The sequence below is a fragment of the Melospiza georgiana genome, chromosome 3 (assembly GCF_028018845.1).
Source record: "Melospiza georgiana isolate bMelGeo1 chromosome 3, bMelGeo1.pri, whole genome shotgun sequence".
Classification (NCBI taxonomy): domain Eukaryota; kingdom Metazoa; phylum Chordata; class Aves; order Passeriformes; family Passerellidae; genus Melospiza; species Melospiza georgiana.
Genome location: NC_080432.1, coordinates 46,998,728 through 47,016,022, shown reverse-complemented (window position 1 = coordinate 47,016,022; position 17,295 = coordinate 46,998,728). Strand labels below are relative to the sequence as shown.

At 38.4% G+C, this 17,295-nt stretch overlaps 1 protein-coding gene across 1 annotated transcript; it reads right to left on the bottom strand.

Moving 5' to 3' along the window:
* Nucleotides 1–203: 203 nt before the first annotated feature.
* On the bottom strand, nt 204–17,282 carry SLC30A6 (solute carrier family 30 member 6). The gene is made up of 14 exons (XM_058020294.1): nt 17,241–17,282; nt 14,728–14,814; nt 14,043–14,127; nt 12,954–12,996; nt 10,899–10,964; nt 10,417–10,497; nt 9,152–9,187; nt 8,214–8,308; nt 7,404–7,452; nt 5,483–5,602; nt 5,080–5,182; nt 4,728–4,775; nt 4,093–4,161; nt 204–3,082 (listed from the first exon to the last, which is right to left on the bottom strand). The coding sequence occupies exons 1-14, from the start codon at nt 17,241–17,243 to the stop codon at nt 2,585–2,587; spliced, it is 1,383 nt and encodes a 460-aa protein (XP_057876277.1). The 5' UTR covers nt 17,244–17,282; the 3' UTR covers nt 204–2,584.
* Nucleotides 17,283–17,295: the final 13 nt, after the last annotated feature.

The window sequence follows — 17,295 nt, the reverse complement described above, 5'->3', positions numbered from 1 at the left end:
ACCACTTTCTATAGAATTATTGCAAGGACCCAGTCTACACTGGTAGTAGACCCAGCAAAACAGGTCTGAAGTTTCATATACCTGCTCATTGAGACTGAAGTATCACCCGAGAGCATCACTTAAACAAATATAGAGAAAGGTAACTGTAAAATCTTGTACACAAATTACCACTTTTCCCTTGTCATTTACGAATTACACTGATTTTATTTTCCTCATATAAAAGGAGACATTTTACTCTGTGCTGATTTAACAAATGTTCTGATATATTCATAACAATAAAGCAGCTAAAAAGCTGGTCTAAAATCTAAAAGAATCTTTATCATCTGCACATATGATATATACTGTAAACAATCACTCAAAAAAGTATTTTTGTTAAAGTGATTATATTGCACTCAGAATTCTGGGATTCTCACCCTCCCTTCTCATTTTAAATCAGAGATCAGCTTCATTTTTTAATAAAATGGATATTTAATTTTCTACTGAAAACAAGTAAGCATGCATTCAATATAATACAATGTATTGAAAATATCAGAAAAAGTGATATCAAGTGATTATGAAACTGGAGTAAGGAACAATTGTTAACCAGGCCACACAAGAGTAGTGTATTGTAAACATTCTGCTGGCTCTAAGGTGTTGCAGATGCTGTAGAAAGTGCAGTCTAATTCACCACTCAAGAGGTACAGAGAATCTGTTCAAGTGTTCTGTACTTCAGTGAATTTCCATGCAGCAATGGCACATGTAATAGGCTCACAGAAAGACAGGACCACAGGTGATTACTGAGTTAATACTGACCTCACAGAAACAGAGCCAATCATTGTAACTTCATTGCAATCTTTAAATGGAAGTTTGCCAGGTCATTACATTTCCTAACAGAGCAATGAAATTTTCACTCTCGCTGCAAATGAAGTACAGAACTCGATTCCCTACTTGTACTTACATGGACAGCATCCCAGTGGCAGCCTGGGCACCACCCTCAGCCTGAAACATCCCCAAAAGATACATCTCCATCATGCAGAATGTCACCTTGCTTTTGCAAGAATGACTCCCTCCTCCAAGCACTGGCTCAAGAAACACAGGTCATGGAGAGGGGGGAAAAATACAAATATTCTTACACAGAAAAATAAGTCCTCAGCCAGTGAAGAGGCCACACATCTTCAAAATTAAAATGAACGTTGTTTTCTCCACTCAGATCTACATAAGAAAGATTTCTTCATCAAAGCAATTATCTTCAGGTAACATAGTATCTTTGGAATCCCTGAGATACTACAGCTCCATGTAACCAGCTCACAGAAGTGGAGTCACTGACTTAGCACACAGATGAACAAGGTGGAAGCCAATACATAGCACCCTGAGTTGCAAGTGGAACAACAGGAATGAGCAACCCATTCCTAGACAGCCAAGAAATGCAGAAGAATGTGCAGAGGGGCAATTGTAATGTAGATACTGCACAGGGGAACAGAAAAAAAACCTGAAGTATTTCTAAAAGGCCTTTCCCTGTTCTCAGAGCAGAGAAGGAAAAGACAGCAATGAGAGGGAGGGAAGAGCTCTCTGAGAAAGGCCCTGGAGAAATGCAGACAGCTCAATGTACAGTAGAACAGTAATGCAAAAGCACAAGTGGTCTTGTTCCAAATGTGCCCCAAAGGTTAAGCACTCCAGCAGTGACTATGAACTCTCAGTGATCCTGTACTCTGGATTTAAACCAGGAATATAAATAAATTACTTTTCCCCCTGGAACTATTAAAAAATACAAAGAGGAAAATACAAAGTCACAATCAAATACTCCCCATAGTCAAAAATGAAATACTGGTTTCAGAAACAACAGTCATCTGTTCTGTATTCTTAATATGGTAAAAAAGAGGTGCTTGTAAAATCTTAAGTTTTAAGTATTTTATTTCCCAGTATATTGCTAAATAATTTTGCAGTTAAACCAAAAAGTAAGAAATATCAGAGATGAGTATGGAATACTTACAACTAGAAAATGGTTGCTGAACCATCTGAATTTCTATAAAAGCATCAATAAAAATGTAAAAACACGGTATCGCAAAATCAGTTACAATCTGAAATACCAGATTGCCTTCACAATGGCCACAACATGAATATTGATGGATTTTTGCAACCAAAAACTAATTGTGATTTGGCCCAAACATGGCTTAATACAGCAATCAAACATGTCTGAAAATTGGGACTTGTATTTCTGCCATTTCCTACACTCTGCTATTCAGCATCCAGTAATTTTCATTAGGAAAAAAAAAATGCTACCTGGTCACAATTTTATTCTCTTATGGAGTTGTGCTGCATCTCGATACATTCTTGGATAAATGAAGAAAAGTGGATAAAAAAGATGAGTAGAAATAGACACCCTATAAAAACTACTTGTAAGTATTGTAATTCTGCAAAATATCTGTGGCATTACACAGGCTACTGCTGATGCGAAGGAAAAAACTGCTTTTTAACCACTTCATGAATATGAACAATGCACTTGTTCCCAGCCATTCAGAATGATGTGACATTCCAAATGTTCATAAAAATTGGGTAATAAAAGAATTAAGTCAATACCCTTAAGTATAATAAATAATGGTGTTTATTACGGTCGGGGCTGACCACGAGTGTTTGTTCCATATCTGCCTGGGACATTTGCAAAACCAGTTCTGAATCCTTGAGCTGCTCCAATTCCTGGTATTCCAAGTCCTTGACTGAGTACACTGCTGTAGGGTGCAGATCCATGATTAAAGCCCAGTCCATAGGGCTTTGTCTGAGTATTTAGAAGGATGACTGGACTCACATTTTTGCCTGGTGTGTTAAAAGAAAATTCTGGTGGTGGGCTGCTGGGCTTAGCTGGAGTGGAGGTAACAGGGCTCAAATTGTCAGCAGCTTTCAAAGACGGCATTGGAATAACGTGATGATCCGAAAGGTTCAGAATGTTGTTTGCAATAGGCACAGATGATAAGGTAGGTCTGATCCAGTCATCTTTGAAAATCTGAACAGTCAAGGTAGAGACCAATGTGTATAATCTGTTAGTGACATGGGCAAGGACCATTTGCTCATTTGCATCTCTCCGAATTCGGACATGGACCGATCCAGCCTAGAAAGTGATAAAAACAAGATGGCTGTTAATTATGACTCCAACAAAGATTCCCCACATGCATTCAAGAAAAGGCAAATCATCCTGTAGAGAATTACACAAAGACCTTTTGCAGTGGAAACTACTGACTAAATTAAGAACCTTATTGCAGGATACATTTTGATCTTTCCTCATGTGCTGCTCTCTTATGAACACAGCAAGATCCTCACTCAGGAAAAGTGAGTCTTAGAACCAACCTATACACTACAACATGTGTTGGCAGGAAAGGCAACAACTGGGGGAGAAAAATGGCTCAAAAGAACAAAATGCAAATTTAGGCATAAGTGACAGAAAGTAAACTGAAAGCAGTTTTTACATCAGAAATAGAGAACAAATGCCTTTATTGCTGTTTTAAGAAGGGCAGCATACTGAAAGAAAGCAGTGAAGAAATATTCTAAGACTCTTAATTTTCCAGCTGTCACAAAATACCTGCATCAGCTTAGGAATAACCAAGTTCTGTGTGATCACTCTGTATCACAAAAAATATCCCTTCATTTCTTTAAGCTAACAGAATTATTGGTACACAACTGTAATTATTTTGCTCTACCTTCTCCCCTAGAAATGCTGAAAACATATGATTCTACTGTCTATTGTAGAGCTTTGGTGCTTGAAGTGTAACAGTTCTTTCTCTCTTCCTAGACAATTTACACTAACAAACCACTTCAAAAAATGTTTTTTCCATTGTTTGTCATTTTCTTCACTCCTAAATATGAAAGAAATTCTACGGTTGCAAAAATGTATGCATTAAGCCAGAACTGCAGTATACATTAATAACATTAATCAACAACAAAGCTTTAAAAAATGTAAAGGACAGAGGAAGAGAAGTTTTGCAATAAAGCAAACAGACTGAGTATTGACTCCATCAATTTTTTTTACAGTTAGTATTTCAGAAGAAATATCTTTATGTAAATTAAAAAATTTAAGTAGTATCTCACAACAAAGGCTAGGAAGATAATAAAGGCATAACTTACCAAAGTGCCAAAACCTAACGTCCAGAAATGCTCATTTCGAACTTCCAACACACCATCCAAAGTCGAAACCTAATTTTACACAAACATCCACAAATATGAAAAGAAATTAGAAGCTTCAAATCCCTTTAGAAATGTATTTTTATACATAACTGAATAACAAATAAGTTTCAGTAGTGAAATAAAAGCTCCATACAGAGAACAAATGACGTCTGTTAATGTCACTAATGCTTATCTATCACACTTTTGCTACCCTTAAACATCCAAATCCATCAAAAAAGTTTTAAGGAACCTATTTCAAGTAATTCTTGCTGCCAAACTGAAGTATGTTCTTAACCTGATATGCTGTAATTCAACAGCTGCCTGTACTCCTTTTCCTCCTTCAACTCACATTTGTCAACCACTTCAAATAGTAGCTAAAATTTAAATAAAAACAGTCTGCACTACTTACACAGATTTGTTCCAGGTACCTAAAAGACACTATTCATCTTGGAAAACAAGATTCCTATTTTCTACATGCAGCTAAAAAAATATTAAAAAATATTTTTAGCAAACTTCTTGGACTAGTCAGAAGAATTCTTCACATTCCTGAATGCTCATTAGCTGTACACACTGCGCTGTGTATTATACTGACTTACCTCTCTAAGAAGTTTATCTAACTGGCCAATCACATGAGGTGGGGTTGTCTTCAAATAGAAGAAAAAAAAATACAGTTAAAATAAAGATTAACTGGCCCTGTTCAAGTAAGAGAGCCTTTAAGTCTGGTCTACCCACACAATGGCATTTTCATCAAATTCTTATGACTTTGTGATGCATATTTGCACAACCTTTAATATTCCTGTAGCACATCACAAATTCCCATGGGAACACTTCCTATCTACAAGCTTAAAACAGATTTCAAGGGTTTTATTTGTTTGGGTTTTTTTTTTTAATAAGGCCATTTAACAAAACCAAAACCACAAAATCTGTTGATTTGTGAGGCTGCCTTACCTGGAGTAGAACTTTCCCACTGTAGACACTCATGGGATACATGGTACCAAATGTCATCAAAGCAATTGCTATAGCAGAGGCTGTGTCCACAGCAAAATAGTTGCTAGGGTGAAAGAGCAATTTTAAAGAAACGCTGGTATTTATGTTTTTGAGAGGCAGAACAACTTACTTATGATTCTTTTTTCATTCTTTTAAATTATATACACTTACAAAATTTTACACATGCTAATCTCATTTCAACTCTCATTCATCTTGGACAGCAGACAGATGCATTCACAGAGTTGCAATGCCATTCATACAAAAGGCAGCTCTACATCAGATCATTCCTCTCATGCAAAAAATGTATTTTCCCACAGACTGGATACAAAAAGAGCTACTGTTTTAAAACAACAACTGCACATACTTGATTTCAATGAGCATGTATGTAATGCAAAGAGCCAGAGCTCCAGCAATATCAATCAAGACAAAAGGGTTCATCCGTGGCAGAAAGATGCTACTCAATCCTGGGATGATTCCACAAATACTGCAACAAAACAGAAAAAGCAGCTGTCAGCCAGCTCTTCATCACTACTTTGGAATTCCAAAAGTACACCCATCATTTAGCATTTAACTTCTAACACACCTTGCAGTCATAGCACATGATGAGCACTGAAAAGGCCCCACTAAATCAGCTCAAAGGCTGCTGTCAGCAGAAATTAATCAAGTGGTTTTCTGTGGGAACACAACTCTATGATATAGCTGTATCAGCTGTCTGCAACACAAGTGCCTCATGGGTTCAATACTGGTATTACAGAGATGTACACAGTGAGAGATTTGAGTATCACCTGTCTTCAATCCATCTGCCACCTTGGTGTGGCAAAGTGTCCTAAAGTCAAAGCTAATTCATGGAGTCTGAAAAGAGGAAGAAGACCAGCTAGTTGAATAAGAGGAGACCAAAAAAATGCATGAGGGAATGCTGGGAAAATTACTTATTTATAGCTATTTCCTGTCAACAGGAGTATGAAGAAGAGAGAAATGAGTTTCTGTACTTTCCAGTGAATGTAAGTGCATGTCATGTCCTGGAAAATTTCAAGGCAAAGACAACATGAAATATTTTGTTGCTATGGTTAAAGCCAACTTATGTTTAGACATCATGTGCTGGCCTGCTTCTCTAAGAATTTAAATTAACATAATTATATACAGGTGCAGATATTTTTAAATCAGCACTGCTTCACATAGCACATCTGAAATAGCTGTATACATACTAATTCAATGGGGTTTCACTCATATTGGCTTAACTCTATACAGGTGATCTCAAAACCCAGTAGAAATAATACTACTCTTGATCTGGGACTCCTTCAAGTTATCCATCAGTGTCCTTCTCCTTAAAACTGTGTTTCTACACTGATAAAAGGGAAGCTGTGGAACTATCTGTGATTGGTATCCACCTTTTTTTTTTTTTTTTTTTATAAAACTTGGAAACCTAATTATTAGTCTTCCAAAACTATTTCACAGATTTTGGTTCTGATGATGTAACATCTCACACCCATATAAAAATCAATTCTTCTGTTACCAAGTCAGCATTCTCTGCTCTCCTTAACTGTGAAAAAGATCACGAGATGCAGAAACAGATGGGTTTTGAAGCATACTTAACACGTTTCACGACTTGGTTTAACATTTTTCTTTTGATACTGACAGATAGTTGGAAAAAACATGTATGGATTAAAATAAACTTCCCTGACATCTGACAAAACTATTTGCAAACAATGTTATCTTGCATTCAGATATCCAATACAAACAAGACAGTTAACAGACAAGATGAATGAACAACACTGCTTATATCCCTGGAAGACACAGACTTTCCAGTTTCCTGCTGCACAGGTGAGGGATTTTCATAGCTATGGTTCAGTGAGTAACCAGTTTCATATATCATATTTAAACTCAACCATCAGAAACATTTGTTCAGCCCAAAAAGTAAATAAACATAAATTATTACAAAATTTATCACTTGGTAATGCACGTTGTGAAATGCAGTTCAAGTATGTACAGGACAATGCTAGTTTTCCTATTCTCACCCAAAGAGAATCACATACAATGTACTGAACATACATATTCAAAAGAAAAGATACCCAGAAATATGTATTTCTGTTAGATTGATGTATCTGGGAAATATGGGAGACAATGTTTGCTCCAGAGTTCATACATGAGACCTGCAGTAGGTAAAGCTATTTTAAAAGCTCTAATACAAGTTTGTGCCTCAATATCCCTCCAAAACGTTATTATACAAACAAAACCAACACTGCCTTCCAGAAGCTAATGATTTTGAAAACAATATAAAGCTTCACCTTCTACTAAGATCTGCAACATGTTCCTGAAGCCAACTTGTGCTGGCAGCTGCAAAAGAAAGAAGGTAATAAAGTTACAATTTTAATTACCACTTTAAAATTACTACATTTTAAAGTACACACAAGTTTTATTTTAAAGGAAGAATTCAATAAATACAGTGTGAATGAGTAAATATATCTCAACAGATACCCTGGCACTTGCAAACAGACCCAAATTTGTCTTTTCCAGGCAGCAAGTACAAAATCCATCTCTCATAATAATCTGAACTGATTAAATACAAATATAATTGCAGCCTATAACCATTATTTTTTATATAATATAGTGTAAAACAGATATTTATAACTATGGACAATTTACAGGACAATTACAACAGAACAATTTACAGTTGCAGGAATGAGTGCAAACCTACTTACTGAAAAAGGTAAAAGAGCTTTTCATTTACCAATGAAAAGGAAAAAAGAACTATTGCAGTAACTTATATTTTAATCCATTAATACATCAATAAAATGTGTTGAAAGTTCTGGTATCTGTCACATGACCTTCACTGGTTGCATTCAAAAAATTGAAAATAAAGGATACTGCAGCATTAAAATAATATCACCTTAATTACCTCAGACTATTCAGAGCCTTATAAGCAAAGTGGAGTTGAAAATCAGATGGCAATTCTACTGCACAAAGTTACATTAACAGAGGTAACAGTAATATACAACCACTAGTTAAGGAGGTTACCAGACAAGTTATACCTTGATAAAAATAGGAACATTAACATTTTTTTCTCAATTATTGTTACAGTCTAATTTATCACATACCTTCAGAGACATAAGCAAAAGGCTTATTCTTAATGGAAAGCATTGTAAATAAGTTGAAAAAGAGAGCCACGAAAGTACCAACCAGCAGTCGTCCCCTAGGGAGGGGAAAAAAAGTGTCTTAATTTGTCATCATCACAGAACATCATCAAGATGTAACTACCAATAACACTATCAAAATATTTTGTTTGGTGTTCACTGAGGCTGAAAGCCAGCAGGATAAACTAGTGTAACACTTAATAATCAGCAGTGTATAATCATTGTAAGGGTTATACCAGATCACTGAACTTCGTACTTTATTGTTATCACACAACGCTCATAATGTTGAGTAACAGCTCTTAACCAACTGCATATTTGCACACACACACACACACACACACACACACACACACACACACACACACACACACACATATATATATATTTGCCCTCTGAAGATACAAACACATTGTCCCCTCAGCAGCACAGCCAAGAAGCTTAGCTTTCTATGGAATTATGCCATATACCCCCAGCCTTCTTCTAGAACTACTTCATCATACATCCCACATCCCCTTCCTTTGCCCCATAACACTTTCTTTTCCTCTCCCTGTGGTCTTCATAGTCTGAACCCTCTTTGCAAAACCTTCAGTTCCCTGTTGACCACAGCATCCTTCCCCTCCACATACCAGGCCTTCCAAGAGGCCACAAGAAAAAACAGGAACTGAACTATGAAAAGCAGCAATGTGTAGTTAGATCACTATTTGATATAACATGAGCATTAAATTTCAATTGTACCTTGAAAAGAACTGTTTGCAGTATAGCCTGCACATGGTTTGAAACAAATGCCAAGGCACCAAAAGCAATTTGGTACTTGAAGAACTTGCATAAACAATATATGCTAGATATGAATTAGAAACACCAAAGGACAACAACACATGTGACATGCCAAAATAATTTCTTACGTGTGTATCTCAGGCTGCTCCAGAAACCGCTCCGCACTACAAGAATAATTGAAAATCTGAGTTATACTCATACAGTAAAGCCTTGATACCTGAAGCATGTTTTACAGTTCCTTAGCATTAGCTGCCATTCATAAACAAAAACTGATAAAGTACTGCAAAAAATGGATTGCTAAAATAAACACAGCAACTCTTGTAAGCAAAGAAAGCATTTAACACTGAATCAAAGCAGATGTGATTTAGACTTCCCAAATATTTCCAAAATGTGCCAGCTACCATGAATGCTGCCTGTATGATAAAAATATGCTTGTAAATGAACATGCAAAAAAATATTGCTACTGGCACCACCACCCGTGTTGGTGACCGCAACAAACTAAGTCTGAAATTCCAGACTTACAGCCTCACACTAAGCAAGGTCAAATCAGGTAGGCATTGGATACTGGGATGGAGATATAGATCTTTTTTCACCCATCAGTGAGTTAACAAATGAGCTTCAGCTATAACAGAAAAACCTGCTAAGTTTGTGGAAATTCCTAAAATTGATGCTGGAAAACTTGGAAGTTTTGACAAAGGGTGATTCATTCCAGTGGACTGTCACTTCAATACATTGATCTTATAGTATGAAGTTGCTAAGTTGCTAACAGAGCCCTTTACACAGAAAATAGAGCACTTGAATAAAATTAGGGAAGGTATACTGTTGCAGTTTTAAATTCCAGATGTTAACAAAAGCCTCTTCATCTTTAAAAACAAGAATAATGTTTTAGGCTAACCTCCTGAAATAGAAATGCTCCCAAGCATACACGGTATGGCAAATTAATACTGGAGCAAAATTTGAGGGAGTGAAGAAGTTGATGCTTCAAACATTCAGCTCCTTGATATATTATGAAGCTACTTTGACTTCAAAAAGCAACACAAGTAAAACCAAAAAACTTTTATTTGTTCATGAGCTTACGAAAGTCAAGATGTATACGGAAATGCATTAAATTAATGACACAATCTTTGGAAAAAGTATTCTTAAAACCATTAAATCTTTCCCTAGAAAAGCTTTTTAAAAACATTTATCAATTCCCATCTTTACATCTAAAGCCTACATGTAGTGTAGTAAATGTAAAGCAAGCAGTAAGGTTTAGCAGTATTTTTTTAATATCTTTTAAGTTTTTTCTAAAGTATCTCTTTAAATACAGCACTCATAGAATACACGTGCTTTTAGTTGATCTGGACTATATCTTCATATGTTATAAAATGAAAGAAAACATACATAACCCTACCTTTCTTTCAGTATAAAAAGAGCACCAAGCTGTGCCAGAACTGTAGATGCAAATACAGCTAGAACTTCAAACCTTTCAAACCTGAAATTTGAGAATTAAGTTTAGAAACACTGAACATTGAACAATGCATCCAATAGAATCTTTTCTGTGCAAGAACCAGCAGGATACACCTACTTTTTCCAATTCATTCAACAGCAGACAGATGGGAAGAAACTGAAAGTCTTATGGAATAGTCATTATTTTCAGTTTCTTTTAACACTCCGCTCATCAGAGACACCTTAAAATTCAGCATTTCTTAATTCGTCTTCCTGTCCATCCCCTACTCTGTAATTGTTCTTTACAGTAAGCCTTGGCCCTCCTCACTTTTAGGCTCTTTCACACACAGAGTATTACTGATGGCTGTTCAGGGATCCAGGCAATGACAGTGAGCAATGTATGAAATGCTGTATTATCAAACACTGTATCTTGTTATTAGTACTTACCCAAATGAATAGATTGGGCTGGGTTTCTTCATCATTACCCAGTAGCTTATTAGACATGTTATCAAACTGAAAAAAAGGGGAGAATTACACTGTGATAAATAACAGCAGCCTTTACAAACTGCAAAATCTACAAATACACACTTGAGCCACCAGAACTCAACATACAAATACAGCAACATCTTGTCACGAACTCAACCTCCATCACTGTCCCAGTGATGTTCTAAATGCTCCTCATGTGCTTTCTGAACTTGCCTAGAAATGCTGTAACCTGAGAAATGCTGCTTACATGAGAAGAAGCTGATAAGCAAGACAGAAGAGTGAAAGAAAAAGCCAAGAAATCTCTCCATTAAAGTCTTCCTTTAGAGCTATACCATGAATTAGATTTGGTACTCCAGAGTAAATCTCAGGCCTCACCGAGTACTGCCTTTCTTTTCCACAGTGTAATTTCTCTATGTAATTTGTCCACAGCCAAAACAGATGAACTTTCTTTGGCTGCATTCACCTACACGAGCTCTGATCTAGCTGGCCATTCACTGACAGCCACAGGTCTCTCTTGATATCTTCTGTCCAAATTTTTCTCCCATACGGAACATCTAGAATTCCAATTATTTGGAATCTCCATGGTAGTAGTCAGAATGTTTCAAGGATGAGTACAGTTTCCTCTGCCTATTTTTCCTCTATTGAACAATTTTTTCTCTACAGAATAATTTTTTCAACTGGAATCCACATAGATTCAGTGCCATCTGTGCTTTCATGCAGTCCTTTTGTAATTAATAACAATGTTAAATCAGACTGGATCAAGAACTCATCCCTACAACTGATGAACAATCACATCCTCCCAACTTGATTCTTATGCCATAAACTCATATTCTCAGTGAGACTATTATATGCAACCAGGCAATGACAGAAAGAAAAGAAGCAGAAAATGATTTTTGCAGCAGAATTACTGAGCATTGTTCTCCCTTACAGCAAATCAAAATTCTTGAAAGAGATTGCTGTGAGTTAGGATAATCTTCTAGTCCAACCCCTAATTAACCAAAGACAAGAGTGCCTGGGGTTGTTCCACCTTCTTCTAAAACTAAAAGAAAAAAGAATTCCATACAAGTGGGAAGTACAATATCAACACTTTCCCCAATTTCCCCAATGTGAAAAAAGGTATTTTGAGCAAGATGACAAAAATTCAGTAGATACAAAATTCTCAAAGACAAAATTCATTAAACTTAATGCCAATGCAGTCACAGATATTTTTTTTGTGCCTATCCCAACAAGTCATTTTTGTTTCTGCATGTTTGCTGATGTAATTTATGAATGTTTTACTGTAAGTCAGATAAGTTATAGTAGGTAATGGATATATGTATGACTCAGAAATGGATATATGTATGACTCTTTTATAAGATAGTGAGATAGCAAGGAAGGTATTGTAGGCTAATATTTTTAAAATACCTACATTTTATTTCCCAACCACAGCTACCATTCTGTATCTTAGAACTGAATATATTTCATGTCTGTATTATCAATATTAGCAAAAGTGTTCAGAACTATCATACTAAAAGTTGTTTTAATATAATTTTCTTAGAATACAAGAAAAACACTGTAAATATCTAATGACCTTATGTGCAGAATACTTGGTATCTAGCTTGTGAAATATTTTTGAAATAGAATGACATGCTTCTTGTTTCCTGATGTTAAAACTGAGGGTTGCTTCACAATCAGTGACCATGGCATTAGGAAAATGTTCTGAGAGAACAACCAGACACCAGTTTTGTGCCATATTGTTTTATGTTGTCACACATCTGCACAGAGAAATCCATGACTGAACTGATCAGTTACTAGTCATTCTCAATATAGCTATGGTCATTCTCAATACATCTAATAAACAGACAAATACAATATATTTATGGTGTGCAATTTTATACTCATTTAAGCTATATTTAAACCAATGACTGTTTCTATACTGATGAATAAGTTACATGTCTTTGAACCTGTAAGTAAATTTTAAATGTATAGAAATATACAGACAATATGAACAGTATGACAAAATGGGAAAAAACTCACCTGAAAAGGTCAAAGATTGTCAAATACGTGTAAGCAGTTAAAGCTGTAAAAAAAGTAAATATTAAAATTTAATACTTAATTTTTCAATGCAAAAAACACTTGTATTCCAAGTCCCTTTTGTGCAGCTCTTTCCAGTCTTCTACCTACATAAACTGCCCCTACTGACAGAGCAAGTCTCTGTTATTCTAAAGACACCAATATATTTAATGTCATAAGCAGGCTCATTATGGCAATCCTAATTCAACTAAAGCACCCAGACACAACAGTTACCACATTTGTGACTAAGTTGTGACAAGGAATTTAGGTACTGGAAAGTCAGGAGATCTTCCAGAAACACATCACTTACCAAAGTAAGAGATCTCTTGTGTGTGTTATTGCAGTGATAAGTAGGTTGAACTGAATATTTTACTTGTTTTGCATCTCTAACCTATCTTGAAACTGCAAGAAAACCTGCACCAAAAATTAAGAACTAAACCAGCACTCCATTCCCAGTGCAGGTGATGGGAAGCACATTGAAGCCCCTGTCCAAAAGCAGAAGGCACACAGAACTGCACTGGGGCTGGCTGATCTGGAGCTCATTTCCCCAGCAGCCCTCACAGTGCTGTGCTTTGCAGCAGCAGCTACAGAGGTGCTGGAAACACTCCAGTGTCTTGGCTACTGCTGAGCATTCCTTGGAAGCAAAGAAGTCTTAAGCCTTTTCCACACTACAAACATCCTCATTCAACTGCAAGCAAGGGACTCTGCATGTCACTGGTGCTACTTATACATGGAACAGGTCTGAGGACTAGTAACTCAAAAGCCTACTTGTTTTCAGGCTTAAAGATGAAGAAGCTACTGCAGGAAGCAAATGACCAGCAGGACTGAAAAACTGCAAACTTTGAAGGACTTCCACCCCTCCAAACTTGTCTGTGAAAATTGCTGATTTTCTAAGCTGACTGTGGCAAATCAAAAGGAAGCACTTTCTGAACCTGGCTGTGCAAACCCCTAACTCCATTAAGCACTGGATTTGGCTTTTCAGTCAGCTGGAACTCCACAAGCTAAGAAACACACAGTAGTTTGTTGTAGTTTCAGTACGTGAGAGCCACCTACCTATGCTGTTTGTAGAGCTGCACCACATGAGCAGGAAGCCAATACATATTAAATTTATAGCACCAAACAGTAAAATCTTCCAGGACTGTTGATGAGAATAAATATGTATTTACACCTTCAAAAATTTACAAGACAGAAATCTATCTATCTGGTCTTAAAAAACAATATTGCAGTACTTGGTCATGCAAACAGAACTGGCTTCTCCTCCCTCCCAAAAATTCACCACTCGTTTCAGAACAGCAAGCCCTTAGTCTTTTAAACTTTACAGATTATTTTAAAACTCATTTATAAATGCCACCATACTTAAAATACCTTTTTGGTCTAAAAAAACCCCCCACCCATCTATAATATTTGCATTTCATTACAGCACACAGCATCTGTGTGCTGTAATGACTTCTGAATATCAACTCATGCAACTTTATATTACTGGGTTCCTTTATTTGTGCTGAAATTTTGGTCCCAAAAACATCTGAACACACTCAGTTTACAGTTCCACTGAACCCATCAGATATAAATATGTAAGTTCTGGAGAAACACTAATTCACAGAGACAACTCACAGAAGCACTACAACTTCAAAATTATTTTTTAAGCACAGCTAGAAAAATTCAAAGAAAAAATTTCATGATATACTTAAGTTAATAGTGTATTTTTATAATAATTATGATTGTTTTAAGCAATACTTACCCTTCTGTCTGCTGCAACCAACCTAAATTCATGTGTTAACTTTCCAACCAATGATCTCTGTGATTTGCGGAACAGGTGTATTGTCCCCTTAAAAAAAAACCCAACAGTTTAATTAAAAACTTTACTTACAGCATAATTTAAATTAGCAAAAAGGAAATCTTCATTTTTGAACTATTTTCACAATTGTATCAAAGACTCAGGTGAACTTTTTGTTAATCAGAACTATCACAAACTTTAAACTCAATATTTTGGTGACCATTTCATATGGTTTATTATATTAGAAAATGACAAATTACTTAGAATCAAGCTTCATTTAGACATAATCCAGAACTCAGTTTTACTAGAAGAGACACTAAAGTATCACTTAAAGAGGGGGTTTTAACTTTTATTTACATGAAACTACTACAAGACAGTTTTAAAACACAAATATTTTTCTTCATCAAAACACACTTCCCACCCAAATGCAACAGATTTATTAAACAGGAAAATATTGTTGACAGACCTATAAAGAAGAACCCACCACAGAAGTAAAAACAATGCTGGTGATGTGGTGAACACAAAGCCAGTAACAAAATGAAACATACCAACAATCCGGGCTGTGACTTAACCTAAAGCTACATGGCTCTCCTGCCAGCGGGACAGGGAGCAGATCACCAGAGAAATTCATCTGCCATGACACTTGTCTCCCTTTCCCTGGAGGGTCCAAGCTTCTGGTTATCATCTGCTCTGCTCTGACCACACAGCAGTAAGCTTTCCACGTGAAAAACCCTTCTGATTTGCAATAGAAATTTGTGGCCTTGTAATGACAGACCACTGTCATCTGCACCAATTTGGGGCCAGATTAAATAAGGCTTGATTTTAAGCTATCACACCTTAGCTGCCAGCAGAAGGCAAAGGAACATAGTAATGGGCTCTTCACCAAAATAAATTCAATTGACTTTCAGACTTTGTCAACACAGCTGCATTTCATATTATCTGAGAAATACACGTGTGCCATGAATTAAACTTTAAGCACTACTACATATCCCAAGTTTAGCTCATCTGGGCTAAAACACGGGCACTTACTCTTTTCTTTATTAGCAAATCATTACATGATAATTTTAATTCTTAACAGATACATGAAGGATGCCAGAACACCTCAGAAAGCTTTTCTAACAGGCAGTGGACAGCCTGCTTATGAAAGCTGCTGTGTTACAGAATCACAAAGAATCACAGAATATCCTGAGTGGGAAGGGACCCACAAAGATCACAGAAGTCCAACTCCCAAGAGTCACACCACGTACCCAAGAGCATTTTTCAAACACTTCTTGAGCTCTGTCAGGCTGTGCTGTGACCCCTTCCCGGGGAGCTGTTCCAGTGCCCAACCACCCTCTGGGTGAAGAAACTTTTCCTGATACCCAACCTAAACCTCCCTGACACAACTCCAAGTCATTCTCTCATGTCACTGGTGACCACAGAGCAGAGATCAGTGCCTGTCCCTCCTGTTACCCCCGTGAGGAAGCTGTAACTGCAGTGAGGGCTCCCCTCAGTCTCCTGAGGCCGAACAGCCCAAGTCACCTCAGCCACTCCTCACACGGCTTCCCCTCCCGACCCTTCACATGCCCGTAGCCCTCCCTGTCACCTTCACATCCACTGCTTTCCCACACTGCTGGCACTGTGTGCGCTGCCCAGCCACACCGCGCCACACATCCCTGTCCACAAAGGACGCCGTGCCTCAGAGCTGTGCACTCTGTGCCTCGGGGGACCTGTGCAAACTCAGGCGGGCCCCAGCCCACCCGGGACAAGGTCCAGCTCAGCAGATGTTGTACCTCGGCATGAAGGCATCCCTGGATCCCACAGCTCTGCCCAGAGCTTACACACAGAGTTTCTGCCCCACACCTCAGCCAGCCCCTGAGGTGCCAGAAGAGCTCCACAAGGCGTGCTCCTGCAGCCAGCGGCGCTGTCTGCCCCAACAGGTGACAGCACCTGTCATGGATACCCATGTCACCCCAGTCACTCCAGCGGGGCTCAGCACGACAAGGGAACATTTCGCCACCCAGATGAACGCGCACACGCGGCGGTCGTGCCCAAAAGATCGGGTTTTCGTCTTAGGGAAGCGAGCCACAGAGTGACAGCCCCGACACCTGGAGAAAGCGCACTATAACCTGTTTGTCCTGCGGCGAGTCCCAGCTCCCTGACCGACGTGCCCTGAAGGAGAACTCCGAGGCTCACACCGCAGCCCGGTGTTCCAGAGGCAGCTCTGGCACAGGAGCCCCCACGGCCCCGGCTCCCGGCCGGGCCCTGCCCGCGGTGCCGGCGCCCGAGGGGCGGGCGGAGAGCCCCGGGGAGCAAACACCGCACGGGCAGCGATACCCGCGCTGCCTCCGGGCCCGCTCCGGGCCGCGCCTGCCCGGGCGCCCCGCGGCGCCACCGCCCCGGCGAGGGAGCGGGCGCTTCCAGCAGCCTCCGCACGCCGTGTTCCACGCACGACTTTGCTTCCCCTTCCCTCCTTGCCCCCAGCAGGGGCCACTCACCATATTACTCCCCGCAGCGGAAGAGACGGCGCCATGCGAGGCCGGAAGGGGCGGG